The sequence below is a fragment of the Schistocerca nitens genome, chromosome 2, assembly GCF_023898315.1.
Source record: "Schistocerca nitens isolate TAMUIC-IGC-003100 chromosome 2, iqSchNite1.1, whole genome shotgun sequence".
NCBI classification, from domain to species: Eukaryota; Metazoa; Arthropoda; class Insecta; order Orthoptera; family Acrididae; genus Schistocerca; species Schistocerca nitens.
The window spans coordinates 608,853,397-608,868,713 of NC_064615.1; the positions used below are offsets into that span (position 1 = coordinate 608,853,397).

At 44.7% G+C, this 15,317-nt stretch overlaps 1 protein-coding gene across 1 annotated transcript in view; it reads right to left on the reverse strand.

Annotated features, from left to right (window-relative positions):
• LOC126235192 (acyl-coenzyme A thioesterase 9, mitochondrial-like) overlaps positions 1-6,908 on the reverse strand; it is a 156,324-nt gene extending 149,416 nt beyond the window's left edge. Inside the window, exons 1-2 of the mRNA XM_049943922.1 lie at positions 6,819-6,908; positions 1,477-1,698 (exon numbers count right to left, since the gene is read on the reverse strand). Coding sequence (XP_049799879.1) covers positions 1,477-1,698; positions 6,819-6,908 — 312 coding nt within the window. The remainder of the gene's footprint in view (positions 1-1,476; positions 1,699-6,818) is intronic.
• Positions 6,909-15,317: the final 8,409 nt, after the last annotated feature.

A 15,317-nucleotide genomic window follows, 5' to 3' on the forward strand; every position in this document is an offset into this window, starting at 1 on the left:
GAGCATTAAAATCTATGACAATGAACAGATACCGTTTGGAACTTAATGACGAGAATGTGTACACATGCTAAATGTTTTAATAATGATAGTACAATCCACTATCCAATAAGTCACGATTTATTTCCGACCCTTGATTGCGAACCTCTGGTGGGGATATTGCAGCAGTTCCTTGTACTGGCGTTTTGTGTTAACTCTCGTTTGCTTTATGACAACCTTTATTTCAGTAATCACGCTTCTTATCCAATACATGTAAATCTTAAGGCTTTGTCGCTCTGTCGATCGTTACTGATGCAATGCTGAAAAACACTACGTTCAAACCGAGCGAGGAGGCGCAGGACTCGCATTCGGGAGGACGACGGTTCAAAACCCCCGTCCGGCCATCCTGATTTAGGTTTTCCGTAATTTCCCCAAATCGCTTCAGGCAAATGTCAGGATGGTTCCTTTTAATGGGCATAGCCGCTTTTCTTCCCTATCCTTCCCTCGTCCGATGAGACCGATGACCTCGCTATCTGGCCGGCCGCGGTGGTCTAGTGGTTCTAGGCGCTCAGTCCGGAACCGCGCGACTGCTACGGTCGCAGGTTCGAATCCTGCCTCGGGCATGGATGTGTGTGATGTCCTTAGGTTAGTTAGGTTTAAGTAGTTCTAAGTTCTAGAGGACTGACGACCACAGATGTTAAGTCCCATAGTGCTTAGAGCCATTTGAACCATTTTTTGAACCTCGCTATCTGATCCCTCCCCCGGATCAATCAACCAACCAGTATGTTCAATTTGCATCTTGTGCTCTGTTTCGAAACCCTAAAATTCTACATAAAATATCACTCGGCTGACGAACTGCATTCCGAGCGGGCTAACCTAGAGTCATAATGTTTTTATCTTAAAATAGTCAGCCTGCAAATCTACGCAGTCACAATGAAGCTATTTTGACTTTGGTACGCAGTACATGGCTTCGAAAGTCATCAGTAACAAAGCGACAAGTAAGGAGGGAAGATTACTATAATTTAAGCTCTACTCAACATCTACGAAACTGCTAGGCAGGACTAGTAGAGGAAATCGGCTGAGGTCTTACTGAAGGAACCAACCACGTCTTCCATTCAGGTGCATTAGGAACAATACAAAAAACGTAAATCTGGAAGGAGATACGAGAATTCAACTCCATTCCTCCAGTGTCACTGTCCGAACACTACCAAACCTTTAGCTCTCGAATGTCGTCAAATCCAGCTTTTCTCGATGATTTCTTGTGACTGTAGACGATCGCTTTGTGTTGCATAGGATAGGTGACATCAAACTAGCTTCGACAGTCTTGTCAGGCAATGTGTGTTGTCCAGCCCATCTTCTGACATCGAAAATGTTTGATACTATAGGAGCACTTAAGCATCAAGAGACTCTACTACTATTTAAATACATAAGCGACAGGATATAAAGAGTACTGAACAGGCAGAAAGCTCTTGTTGGCAACCACACTTTCGTCGAAATTACCTGTGGCAGAAAGGGTGTTAACTCGAACTCGTCGACATAGGCGGTGACGATAAGGGGAAAATACCCTGGAGGATAGAGAAGAAAGGCACGACAGGTCCACACGGAGAAGAGGTCCATGTCTTCCATGAGGCGGCCGACACGTACCGTGCCCAGGAACGAACGGTACAGGTCGCGGATGGCGCCGTCGCTACCCAGAGGGACCGTCGCGGACACGAGGCTGTCCTGAAACACACACGACGCTCTCCTGAAATATACGTGTGGTTCATCTGAAACAAACGCGTGGCTCTCCTGAAATATACATGCGGCTCTCTTGAAACACGGAGCTCTCGTGCCGCACGGTTAGAGGCGTCATGTCACGGATTGCGCGACCCCTCCCGCCGGAGGTTCGAGTCCTCCCTCGGGCACGGGTGAGTGTGTTATTCTTAGCATAAGGTAGTTTAAGTTAGTTTAAGTAGTGTGTAAGTCTAGTGACGGATGACCTCAGCACTTTGGTCCCTTACGAATTCACACACACACACACACACACACACATGGCTCTCCTGAAAACTGCACATGGCTCTCTTACCACACACACACATGGCGCTCTAAATACACACACACATGCCTCTCTAAATACACACACACACACACACATACACACACACATGGCTCTCCTGAAAACTGCACATGGCTCTCTTACCACACACACACACATGGCGCTATAAATACACACACACATGCCTCTCTAAATACACACACACACACACACACACACACACACACACACACACACACACACACACACACACACGGCTCCCCTGATACACACATGTATCTCTCCTGATACTTACATACAGCTTCAAAAATGGTTCAAATGGCTCTGAGCACTAGGGGACTCAACTGCTGAGGTCATTAGTCCCCTAGAACTTAGAACTAGTTAAACCTAACTAACCTAAGGACATCACAAACATCCATGCCCGAGGCAGGATTCGAACCTGCGACCGTAGCGGTCTTGCGGTTCCAGACTGCAGCGCCTTTAACCGCACGGCCACTTCGGCCGGCCTTACATACAGCTCTCTCATCTCACCACTGTGGCTTTCCCAATGCGCACACTTGACTTTCCAGTCACGTACACATGTCTCTCCTATGACTCAAGCTAGGCACTGCTGTCATACGCGATTGGACTTCCACTCAAACACGTATGGTTCTCCTATCAGGTGCATGAGTCTCTCCTGTCAGACACAAATAACTCTCCTGTCAGACACAGGTTGCTCTCCTGTCACACTATCTGGTTCTTCTGTCAAACACTATTGTCTTCGTACAAAAATAAGTAGCTCTCATTTTACACACACGTAAAAGTACACAGGGCTCTCTTGTCGTACACGTTCGCAAGTGGATCTCTTGTAACATATACGAGGTGTGATCAAAAAATACGATGAATGAACATTTTTTTTGAAGCAGCTGCTGACGTTACAACCAACGGATTCAACTTGTCCGTTGAGACAGTCAGCGTAAAGATGGAACATGTTCTGACTTGTCTGTCAGCGTCCAGAGACAATAGAGTGAGATTGTGGATTGTGTTTACCGTGTCCGTCGCGCATCATGGATTTCGAACAACGCGTGAACATTAAATTCTATTCCAAAAAAAAAAAAAAAAAAAAAAAAAAAAAAAAAGCTGCCATAGAAAGTAATGAAGTGTTGAAACTGGCGTATACTGATAATGCTGTAACTCTGAAGATTGTTTACAAGTGATATGAGCGATTTAACAGCGGTTGAGTCGATTGAAGACGAGCAACGTTCAGGACGTCCATTAACCTCACAAAGAGAAGACAACGTGCAATAGGTGGCAAAAATTGTTCGTTCAAACAGGCAAATAACTATTCGAGATCTTAGCGAAGAATAATTTGGAAACGAGACGAGTGAGTGCAAGATTTGTTCCCAGATTTTTCAGTGATGAACAAAAGGAAAATCGTGATCAGTTTGCACGGAGTTAAAGGTTCGTCTTCATTCATACCCGACCTCCATGTCCAAAATTGTGACTGAAGTTGAATCTTGGGCCTCTGAGAATGACTCTGAAACAAAACTTCAGAGTTCCAAATAGAAAAGCAGAGAATCTCATGTCCCTAAATGGTCACGTCAGTAAAATCGAATATCAAAGTCATGCTCATTGTTTCTTTCGAAAGTGAGGGCAAAATACGATCTGAGTTCGTTCGAATGGGAACAACTGTTAACGTCGGATTTTAAAATGGCCCGATGCAACGCTTTCGAAACGATGTACGAAGAGAGAGAACAGAAAAACGGGCCAATGACTTCGTTCTTCATCACGGCAACGCGACGTGCAACACCTCGCTTTTGATTCGCAAGTGTTTGGCCGGAAAGAGTGTCCCTGTCCTCTAGCTCTCGCCAAAAATTAAAACTGTGCTTGAAGGAAAACGTTTTGACAGCATTCCTGACATTATGGAGGGGGGGGGGGGGGGCACCGCAGAGCAACTGAACAGCCTTCCAAAAGAAGCCTTAGAGAAATGAATGCTCCCAGTCTTGGATTCAATGTTCATATAGTGCGTTGCTACCCAAGGACAGTACTTTGAAGGAGACTAAAACAAGTTTCATGCAAGCTTATTACTTTATTTCTAATAAAATTATGCGCCGCACTTTGCATCACATCTTGTACATGAGACTCTGTTCTCTCTCTCTCTCTCTCTCTCTCTCTCTCCCTCTCTCTCTCTCTCTCTCTCTTTCACACACACACACACACACACACACACACACACACACACACACACACACACACACACACACACGGCTCTCCTGTCACGCAAAGGTGGCTCCCGTGTCATAAACACACAGACATGGCTCTCTTGTCACATGTGCATATGCCTCTCACGTCACATATACACACATGTGGATTATGAAGGGCGTTATCAGTACACTGACATCCTTCCACCTACCTAGGGTTTTCAAGAATGTAAATTAAAGTTTGAAATGATTAGTACAACAGTGAGAAAATACTTAAACCAGACATTACACTGTCTGTTGAAAGATTTATTTTTCTCTACCAAATCTTGTGTATCTTCAGACGCCGGCACTCATTTACTACGAAGCTTCACATGTTTCTCGTAGGTGAGTGGTTAGCTTAGATGGCTGTCATACGGCGGGTCCAGGTTCGCTTCCCGGTATTGTCAAGAATTCTTCCTTGGTGGGAGAACTGGTGTGGAGTGCATTCTGCCTCGTAATGCCAATTGAGGTGCTACTTGAATGAAAAGTAGCGGTACCGTGATCTGGATAGCTGGCAAAATGGCAGGAAGAGCTGAGTGCTGACCCCATGCCCCTCCATACCGGACCACGTGATGCCGCAAGGCAAAGGATGACACGGTGGCCGGTCAACATCCCTTGGTCCTTCAAGACCTGAACGAGGAGCTCGCTTTTTTTACATGTTCCTCATGTTGAGAAGGACCAAATAAGACACGCAAAAAGAACATGAGCAGTTAGATCTCAAAGAAGATGAGTAGAAGTGAAAATAGTTTTGTAGGAGGACTTATTAAGTAAGAGTTCACACTCACGGTGACATCGAGCTCATTGCAGACGGAGCACAAGCTCAGACTGGACAATCATAGAGCGGGAAGTCGTCCGCGAGCTGGTCGAAGGAACCGTACCATCATTCACCTCTTTTGATTCTGAAATACCATAGAGAATTTAAATCCAGGTAGTTGGAAGTGGATAACAAGTGTGCTTCTACCGAACAAGAATGTGCTGTGTTATTCTCCTCACGACTTCGTTCGATCACTGTTTTCGATTAATCATACGCGAATAGCCAATTAAGATTTTGTATTCGCCGCTCGTATGATACCTACCGGCATCAACAAATGTTAACAGGAAAACATTTTTCCATCTCGTATTTGTGGATGAACTAGAAATCATATATTCATGCTCCACACAGTATCTCTAGTTACCTATTTACTTGACTTCCGCATAGTGGAACGGTACTGTTGTTAACGTCTGGCTGATCTGTTTGAATGAGAAATAATAATGAAGAAGTTACTGAAGAATGTTGTTGTTGTTGTTGTTGTTGTCTTCAGTCCTGAGACTGGTTTGATGCAGCTCTCCATGCTACTCTATCCTGTGCAAGCTTATTCATCTCCCAGTACTTACTGCAACCTACATCCTTCTGAATCTGCTTAGTGTATTCATCTCTTGGTCTCCCTCTACGATTTTTACCCTCCAAGCTGCCCTCCAATGCTAAATTTGTGATCCCTTGATGCCTCAGAACATGTCCTACCAACCTGTCCCATCTTCTTGTCAAGTTATGCCACAAACTCCTCTTCTCCCCAATTCTATTCAATACCTCCTCATTAGTTATGTGATCTACCCATCTAATCTTCAGCATTCTTCTGTAGCACCACATTTCGAAAGCTTCTATTCTCTTCTTGTCCAAACTATTTATCGTCCATGTTTCACTTCCATACATGGCTACACTCCATACAAATACTTTCAGAAACGACTTCCTGACACTTAAATCTATACTCGAAGTTAACAAATTTCTCTTCATCAGAAACGCTTTCCTTGCCATTGCCAGTCTACATGTTATATCCTCTCTACTTCGACCATCATCAGTTATTTTGCTCCCCAAATAGCAAAACTCCTTTACTACTTTAAGTATCTCATTTCCTAATCTAATTCCCTCAGCATCACCCGACTTAATTCGACTACATTCCATTATCCTCGTTTTGCTTTTGTTGATGTTCATCTTATACCCTCCTTTCAAGACACTGTCCATTCCGTTCAACTGCTCTCCCAAGTCCTTTGCTGTCTCTGACAGAATTACAATGTCATCGGCGAACCTCAATGTTTTTATTTCTTCTCCATGGACTTGAATACCTACTCCGAATTTTTCTTTTGTTTCCTTCACTGCTTGCTCAATATACAGATTGAATAACATCGGGGACAGGCTACAACCCTGTCTCACTGCCTTCCCAACAGCTGCTTCCCTTTCATGCCCCTCGACTCTTATAACTGCCATCTGGTTTCTGTACAAATTTTAAATAGCCTTTCGCTCCCTGTATTTTACCCCTGCCACCTTCAGAATTTGAAAGAGAGTGAGCAGGGCAATTATACAACTTAATTTAGAAAGTTTATCAGTAACCTTCATCTTTAATTCAGGCCACACGTAAGAAATGGGTCTTTTAAGTAAAAGTGGAGACTTCTGAAGCTGACTGTGGGCTCGCCAAGTGAGCAGATTCAGACATGATGAACCGCAGTACGTATGAGTTCTCCACCTGTTCCTTTAAATCTTTCGATCTCCCAGAACAATGAATTGCAGGTTATGGAAGCATAGTGAAATTATCGTTAGCTACCGCTAGGCGTACCTGCACCGTCCTCTCCGGCAGCTGTGCCTGACTCACGGGAGGCGCCCCTGATGGTCTTTCTCTCTCCCTGACGACAAGCGGACTGGACATCTGCTCGAACAGCCGCTTACGCACTGTATAGGAAGAAATACAGAACAGACTAGCTTTCAAAATTGCTGTCATTGTATGTACACTGCCATAAACCGCAATCATAAATATGAAGTGTGATTCATTATCGTATTCTCGTATAATATGTACTTTTTTATACTCAGGGAAACGTAAAGTATAATTACAAAATACCATCAACCAGTGAATGGGGCACAGCGCGAACACCCTACGTATCCCACATCAGAGGGATAAGACATTCCCCGAGTTGGACTGCGTGGACTAATGCGATAGGGAAAGAAGACATATTACACATTAACTGACTCCTGAAATAAGCTGGCTAGTTCACAAGATATGTTATCCCGGAAACAGACAGAGGTTGAAGTTCACCGAACTGATCCCACACGAATTATGTAGGAAGAATGTGATGTAGTATCGGCGCCTATGCATCCCACCGTGGTCCAGGGCGTTACTCACGCATATGCCAAGTATGGATGATAATATGTTTTCTGAATGCTGCTTAAGAATGCAGTCCCCTGAGACGTATGTTTATTTATTTATTACTGTAATTGTTAAACCCACTGCCTTGTTATCTAAAACGCTTTGCAATCTCATTAATGTGTTTGCAAATTTTGCATCACGCAATCATTTTCATTACTTTAATCAATTTACAGCTAGCAGTATTTATAGCAAAACGAAAAAAACTTTATGATACTTACGACTGAAAAAAATATGTTCACAAACCAGAAACTAAAAAAAAACACACTCAATACTACAAAAAGAACTATTCTGTCGATAGAAAACAAAAGTAGAAGCGAAGGTATAAACTCCTATCTCCAGCCAGATGGTTATCAGCAGACTGATTCTGTGCGCCATGCAGCCTACACTTTCTGATCAAAAGTCTCCGGACATCTATTAGTCAACATTAACAGGAGTGTATCCACCCTTTACCTTTATGACGGCTTCAGCTCTGCTGGCGACACTTTCAATGCAGTATCTGAATGTCTGTGTAGGTATGGCAGCTCATACTTCCTCAACAGCCGAAATCAGAGAAGGTAGTGACTTATTTATTAGTTAATTATTTATTTATTTCATTAACGGCACAGAGTAACCCACCGCCTTGGAATGTAACGTGGGTCAGGTGCTTCTAAACCTAACAGCAAAGACTTATCATTATTACACTCTTACTGGTATACAGTTGTTAATGTTTTTTAAATAATATAAAGAACAAAATATATACAAATTTCTCTAAGGTTAAACAGAACTGAAGGCTTAACAGTCTTTAAAGTGGTTCTATATAATTTGTTTCTGCCTAGATGATGATGTTAAAAAATGTAATACAATGAGTGTGGTGAAATTAAGTTGCAATATGTACAGGGAAGTGATATACTATATTTGGATGTGTAATATAGCTGCTGGTAAACATTTCGGGATGTGAGGTCGTGGTCCAAGAAACTCTTCTGTTCCTGACGTTTCATCCAGGACTGCGCTGGAAATCCTCAGAGGCGCTCCTCCGCCAAGTCTAGCCGACTGACCGCTCGGACGTCCGAGAGCGTCATTTGTACAGTAGGAAATGGGACGTGGTCGAAGTAGGATAATCCTCCTCCTCATCGTCATCATCATTTAAGACTGATTATGCCTTTCAGCGTTCATTCTGGAGCATAGCCCCCTTATAAAATTCCTCCATGATCCCCTATTCAGTGCTAACATTGGTGCCTCTTCTGATGTTAAACCTATTACTTCAAAATCATTCTTAACCGAATCCAGGTACCTTCTCCTTGGTCTACCCCGACTCCTCCTACCCTCTACTGCTGAATCCATGAGTCTCTTGGGTAGCCTTGCTTCTCCCATGCGTGTAACATGACCCCACCATCTAAACCTGTTCGCCCTGACTGCTACATCTATAGAGTTCATTCCCAGTTTTTCTTTGATTTCCTCATTGTGGACACCCTCCTGCCATTGTTCCCATCTACTAGTACCTGCAATCATCCTAGCTACTTTCATATCCGTAACCTCAACCATGTTGATAAGGTAACCTGTATCCACCCAGCTTTCGCTCCCATACAACAAAGTTTGTCGAAGGATTGAACGGTGCACAGATAACTTAGTCTTGGTACTGACTTCCTTCTTGCAGAAGAGAGTAGATCGCAGCTGAGCGCTCACTGCATTAGCTTTGCTACACCTCGCTTCCAGTTCTTTCACTATGTTACCATCCTGTGAGAATATGCATCCTAAGTACTTGAAACCATCCACCTGTTCTAACTTTGTTCCTCCTATTTGGCACTCAATCCGTTTATATTTCTTTCCCACTGACATTACTTTCGTTTTGGAGATGCTAATCTTCATACCATAGTCCTTACATTTCTGATCTAGCTCTGAAATATTACTTTGCAAACTTTCAATCGAATCTGCCATCACAACTAAGTCATCCGCATATGCAAGACTGCTTATTTTGTGTTCATATATCTTAATCTCACCCAGCCAGTTTATTGTTTTCAACATATGATCCATAAATAATATGAACAATAGTGGAGACAGGTTGCAGCCTTGTCTTACCCCTGAAACTACTCTGAACCATGAACTCAATTTACCGTCAACTCTAACTGCTGCCTGACTATCCATGAAAAGACCTTTAATTGCTTGCAAAAGTTTGCCTCCTATTCCATAATCTCATAGAACAGACAATAACTTCCTCCTAGGAACCCGGTCATATGCCTTTTCTAGATCTATAAAGCATAGATACAATTCCCCGTTCCACTCATAACATTTCTCCATTATTTGCCGTAAGCTAAAGATCTGGTCCTGACAACCTCTAAGAGGCCTAAACCCACATTGATTTTCATCCAATTGGTCCTCAACTAATACTCGCACTTTCCTTTCAACAATACCTGATAAGATTTTACCAACAACGCTGATTAAAGAGATACCTCTGTAGTTGTTACAATCTTTTCTGTTTCCATGTTTAAAGATTGGTGTGATTACTGCTTTTGTCCAGTCTGATGGAACCTGTCCCGACTCCCAAGCCATTTCAATTATCCTGTGTAGCCATTTAAGACCTGACATTCCACTGTATTTGATGAGTTCCGGCTTAATTTCAACCACCCCAGCCGCTTTATTGCACTACAATCTATTAACCATTTTCTCCACTTCCTCAAATGTGATCCTATTTCCATCATCATTCCTATCCCATTCTACCTCGAAATCTGAAACTTTACTAGTCGTATTTTCACCTACATTGAGCAACTCTTCAAAATATTCCCTCCATCTGCCCAAGGCATCCACAGGATTCACCAGCAGTTTTCCTGACCTGTCCAAAATACTTGTCATTTCCTTCTTACCTCCCTTTCGAAGACTGCTAATTACACTCCAGAATGGTTTTCCAGAAGCTTGACCCATAGTCTCCAACCTGTTTCCAAAGTCTTCCCAAGATTTCTTCTTGGATGCTGCAATTATCTGTTTGGCTTTGTTTCTTTCTTCAACATAACTTTCTCTGTCTACCTGAGTTCTAGTATGTAGCCATTTTTGATACGCCTTCTTTTTCCTTTTACAGGCTGCCTTGACTGTGTCATTCCACCAAGCTGTTTGCTTCATCCTACTTTTACACACTACTGTTCCAAGGCATTCTTTAGCCACTTCTAGTACTGTGTCCCTGTACCTTGTCCATTCGTTTTCCAATGACTGTAATTGACTACATTCAACTAACTGGTACCTTTCTGAGATCGCTGTTATGTACTTGTGCCTGATTTCCATATCCTGAAGTTTCTCCACTCTTATCCTCCTACATATGGACCTGACCTCCTGCACTTTCGGCCTCACAATCCCAATTTCACCGCAGATTAAATAATGATCAGTGTCATCAAAGAATCCTCTGAATACACGTGTGTCCCTCACAGCCTTCCTGAATTCCTGATCTGTTATTATATACTCAATGACAGATCTGGTTCCCCTGCCTTCCCAAGTATACCGGTGAATGTTCTTATGTTTAAAAAAGGAGGTTGCAATTACTAAGCCCATACTGGCACAGAAATCCAAGAGTTGTTTCCCGTTCCTGTTGGCCTCCATATCCTCTCCAAATTTACCCATAACCTTTTCATACCCTTCTGTTCGATTTCCAATCCTGGCATTAAAATCACCCATGAGCAGAACACTGTCCTTGTCCTTTACTCTAACAACTACATCACTGAGTGCCTCATAAAAACTATCCATCTTATCTTGATCTGTCCCTTCACAATGCGAATATACTGACACAATCCTAATTTTCTTGCTAGACACTGTCAAATCTATCCACATCAGTCGTTCGTTTACATACCTTATTGCAACTACGCTGGGTTCCATTTCTTTCCTGATGTAAAGCCCTACACCCCATTGTGCTATTCCTGCTTTGACTCCTGACAGGTAGACCCTGTATTCTCCCACTTCCTCTTCTTTCTCACCCCTTACCCGAATGTCACTAACAGCTAAAACGTCCAGCCCCATCTTAGTGGAAGCCTCTGCCAGCTCTACCTTCTTCCCAGAGTAGCCCCCATTGATATTAATAGCTCCCCATCTCATTGCCATTTGTTTGCCAAGTCGTATCTTAGGAGTCCCTGGTTTGTCAGTTAGAGGTGGGACTCCGTCACCTCCAAAGGTCCGAGGTATTTTGCTCTGATTGTTGCCAGCATCATATTTAAAGTACCAGGGAAGCAGGTTGCTAGCCTTACTTGCCCCGAGTCCCATTGGGTTTTACCCCTAACGGTTGAGGGACTAACTGGTGGATTTGGTAGTCTTTGCCGTATGAGCACAAAGGTGACCACGACTCAGAATATGTCCGAGATGCCCAGCCTTATTCCAAAGTAACTGGTATCCCGACTGTCGGGACCACTTACTTGGCCACTCATACGTTGCCCGTGGTTCATGAACTAGGACATGACTACAGGAACCAGGATAATCCTTGTCAAAGATAAAACTTAACTATCGATTGTCGTCTTGTCAAAGTTAAAATTGTGTAGCGGTTCTGCAGAGGTACTGTCCATATGGCGCTAAGTTTCATTCCCTCCTCTTTCCTATTAAAATTATCCTGATGCTCAAAAATTTCAATGGCTTCTCTACATAGTCGTGGATAACAATTTGACGTTGTAGATAAAATTTCTGTTTCAGAAAACTTCACTTCATGGTTTCCTGATTAAAGAGAACGCTCTGCTACAGATGATTTCTCTATTTTTCCTATCCGGCGAAAACTTTTGTGTTTTCTTAGCCGCGTATTTACAATCCTCTTGGTAGTAAAATCACGTGTTCTTCGACCGCGCCTCCATTCCTACTGTATATATTTCGCTCTCGGACGTCCGAGCTGTCAGTCGGCTAGACTGGGCGGAGGAGCGCCTATGAGGATGTCCAGGGCAGTCCTAGGCGAAACCTCAGGAACGGAAGAGTTTCTTGGACCTCGACCTCACATCCTGAAAGGTTTACCAGCAGCTATGTCATCCGGTCGTGCGAAGGCCTCGGTAGAACCTAGAGCTACTCTCATCTCGAATGGTTTGTTGTTTATTTATATTTATTATGTTTGTGTGTATTGATATATTACTGGGAGTGTTGCAAGTCAGGAAAATACATGATATTCAGCAGCTGTTTGTTTGTTTTATTGTTGATAGTTGTGATATATTCTACACTCCTGGAAATGGAAAAAAGAACACATTGACACCGGTGTGTCAGACCCACCATACTTGCTCCGGACACTGCGAGAGGGCTGTACAAGCAATGATCACACGCACGGCACAGCGGACACACCAGGAACCGCGGTGTTGGCCGTCGAATGGCGCTAGCTGCGCAGCATTTGTGCACCGCCGCCGTCAGTGTCAGCCAGTTTGCCGTGGCATACGGAGCTCCATCGCATTCTTTAACACTGGTAGCATGCTGCGACAGCGTGGACGTGAACCGTATGTGCAGTTGACGGACTTTGAGCGAGGGCGTATAGTGGGCATGCGGGAGGCCGGGTGGACGTACCGCCGAATTGATCAACACGTGGGGCGTGAGGTCTCCACAGTACATCGATGTTGTCGCCAGTGGTCGGCGGAAGGTGCACGTGCCCGTCGACCTGGGACCGGACCGCAGCGACGCACGGATGCGCGCCAAGACCGTAGGATCCTACGCAGTGCCGTAGGGGACCGCACCGCCACTTCCCAGCAAATTAGGGACACTGTTGCTCCTGGGGTATCAGCGAGGACCATTCGCAACCGTCTCCATGAAGCTGGGCTACGGTCCCGCACACCGTTAGGCCGTCTTCCGCTCACGCCCCAACATCGTGCAGCCCGCCTCCAGTGGTGTCGCGACAGTCGTGAATGGAGGGACGAATGGAGACGTGTCGTCTTCAGCGATGAGAGTCGCTTCTGCGTTGGTGCCAATGATGGTCGTATGCGTGTTTGGCGCCGTGCAGGTGAGCGCCACAATCAGGACTGCATACGACCGAGGCACACAGGGCCAACACCCGGCATCATGGTGTGGGGAGCGATATCCTACACTGGCCGTACACCACTGGTGATCGTCGAGGGGACACTGAATAGTGCACGGTACATCCAAACCGTCATCGAACCCATCGTTCTACCATTCCTAGACCGGCAAGGGAACTTGCTGTTCCAACAGGACAATGCACGTCCGCATGTATCCCGTGCCACCCAACGTGCTCTAGAAGGTGTAAGTCAACTACCCTGGCCAGCAAGATCTCCGGATCTGTCCCCCATTGAGCATGTTTGGGACTGGATGAAGCGTCGTCTCACGCGGTCTGCACGTCCAGCACGAACGCTGGTCCAACTGAGGCGCCAGGTGGAAATGGCATGGCATGCCGTTCCACAGGACTACATCCAGCATCTCTACGATCGTCTCCATGGGAGAACAGCAGCCTGCATTGCTGCGAAAGGTGGATATACACTGTACTAGTGCCGACATTGTGCATGCTCTGTTGCCTGTGTCTATGTGCCTGTGGTTCTGTCAGTGTGATCATGTGATGTATCTGACCCCAGGAATGTGTCAATAAAGTTTCCCCTTCCTGGGACAATGAATTCACGGTGTTCTTATTTCAATTTCCAGGAGTGCATGTGATATCTTAGATACATACACCTAGCATTATACAGATTAAATACTGATTGAGTATTTGGTACAAGGAATACATGAATTTTAGCTTTACGTGAGGAATACACTTATGGTTGTAAATCTGTTAGCAGAAATAGAACGTAGTTCATTGCTACCTGAATGCCTTATTCCTTAAATAACTTAATACAGGGTGTTTCAAAAATGACCGGTATATTTGAAACGGCAATACAAACTAAACGAGCAGCGATAGAAATACACCGTTTGTTGCAATATGCTTGGGACAACAGTACATTTACAGACAGACAAACTTTCGAAATTACAGTAGTTACAATTTTCAACAACAGATGGCGCTGCGGTCTGGGAAACTCTATAGTACGATATTTTCCACATATCCACCATGCGTAGCAATAATATGGCGTAGTCTCTGAATGAAATTACCCGAAACCTTTGACAACGTGTCTGGCGGAATGGCTTCGCATGCAGATGAGATGTACTGCTTCAGCTGTTCAATTGTTTCTGGATTCTGGCGGTACACCTGGTCTTTCAAGTGTCCCCACAGAAAGAAGTCACAGGGGTTCATGTCTGGCGAATAGGGAGGCCAATCCACGCCGCCTCCTGTATGTTTCGGATGGCCCAAAGCAATCACACGTTCATCGAAATATTCATTCAGGAAATTAAAGACGTCGGCCGTGCGATGTGGCCGGGCACCATCGTGCATAAACCACGAGGTGTTCGCAGTGTCGTCTAAGGCAGTTTGTACCGCCACAAATTCACGAAGAATGTCCAGATAGCGTGATGCAGTAATCGTTTCGGATCTGAAAAATGGGCCAATGATTCCTTTGGAAGAAATGGCGGCCCAGACCAGTACTTTTTGAGGATGCAGGGACAATGGGACTGCAACATGGGGCTTTTCGGTTCCCCATATGCGCCAGTTCTGTTTATTGACGAAGCCGTCCAGGTAAAAATAAGCTTCGTCAGTAAACCAAATGCTGCCCACATGCATATCGCCGTCATCAATCCTGTGTACTATATCGTTAGTGAATGTCTCTCGTGCAGCAATGGTAGCGGCGCTGAGGGGTTGCCGCGTTTGAATTTTGTATGGATAGAGGTGTAAACTCTGGCGCATGACACGATACGTGGACGTTGGCGTCATTTGGACCGCAGCTGCAACACGGCAAACGGAAACCCGAGGCTGCTGTTGGATCACCTGCTGCACTAGCTGCGCGTTGCCCTCTGTGGTTGCCGTACGCGGTCGCCCTACCTTTCCAGCACGTTCATCCGTCACGTTCCCAGTCCGTTGAAATTTTTCAAACAGATCCTTTATTGTATCGCTTTTCGGTCCTTTGGTTACAT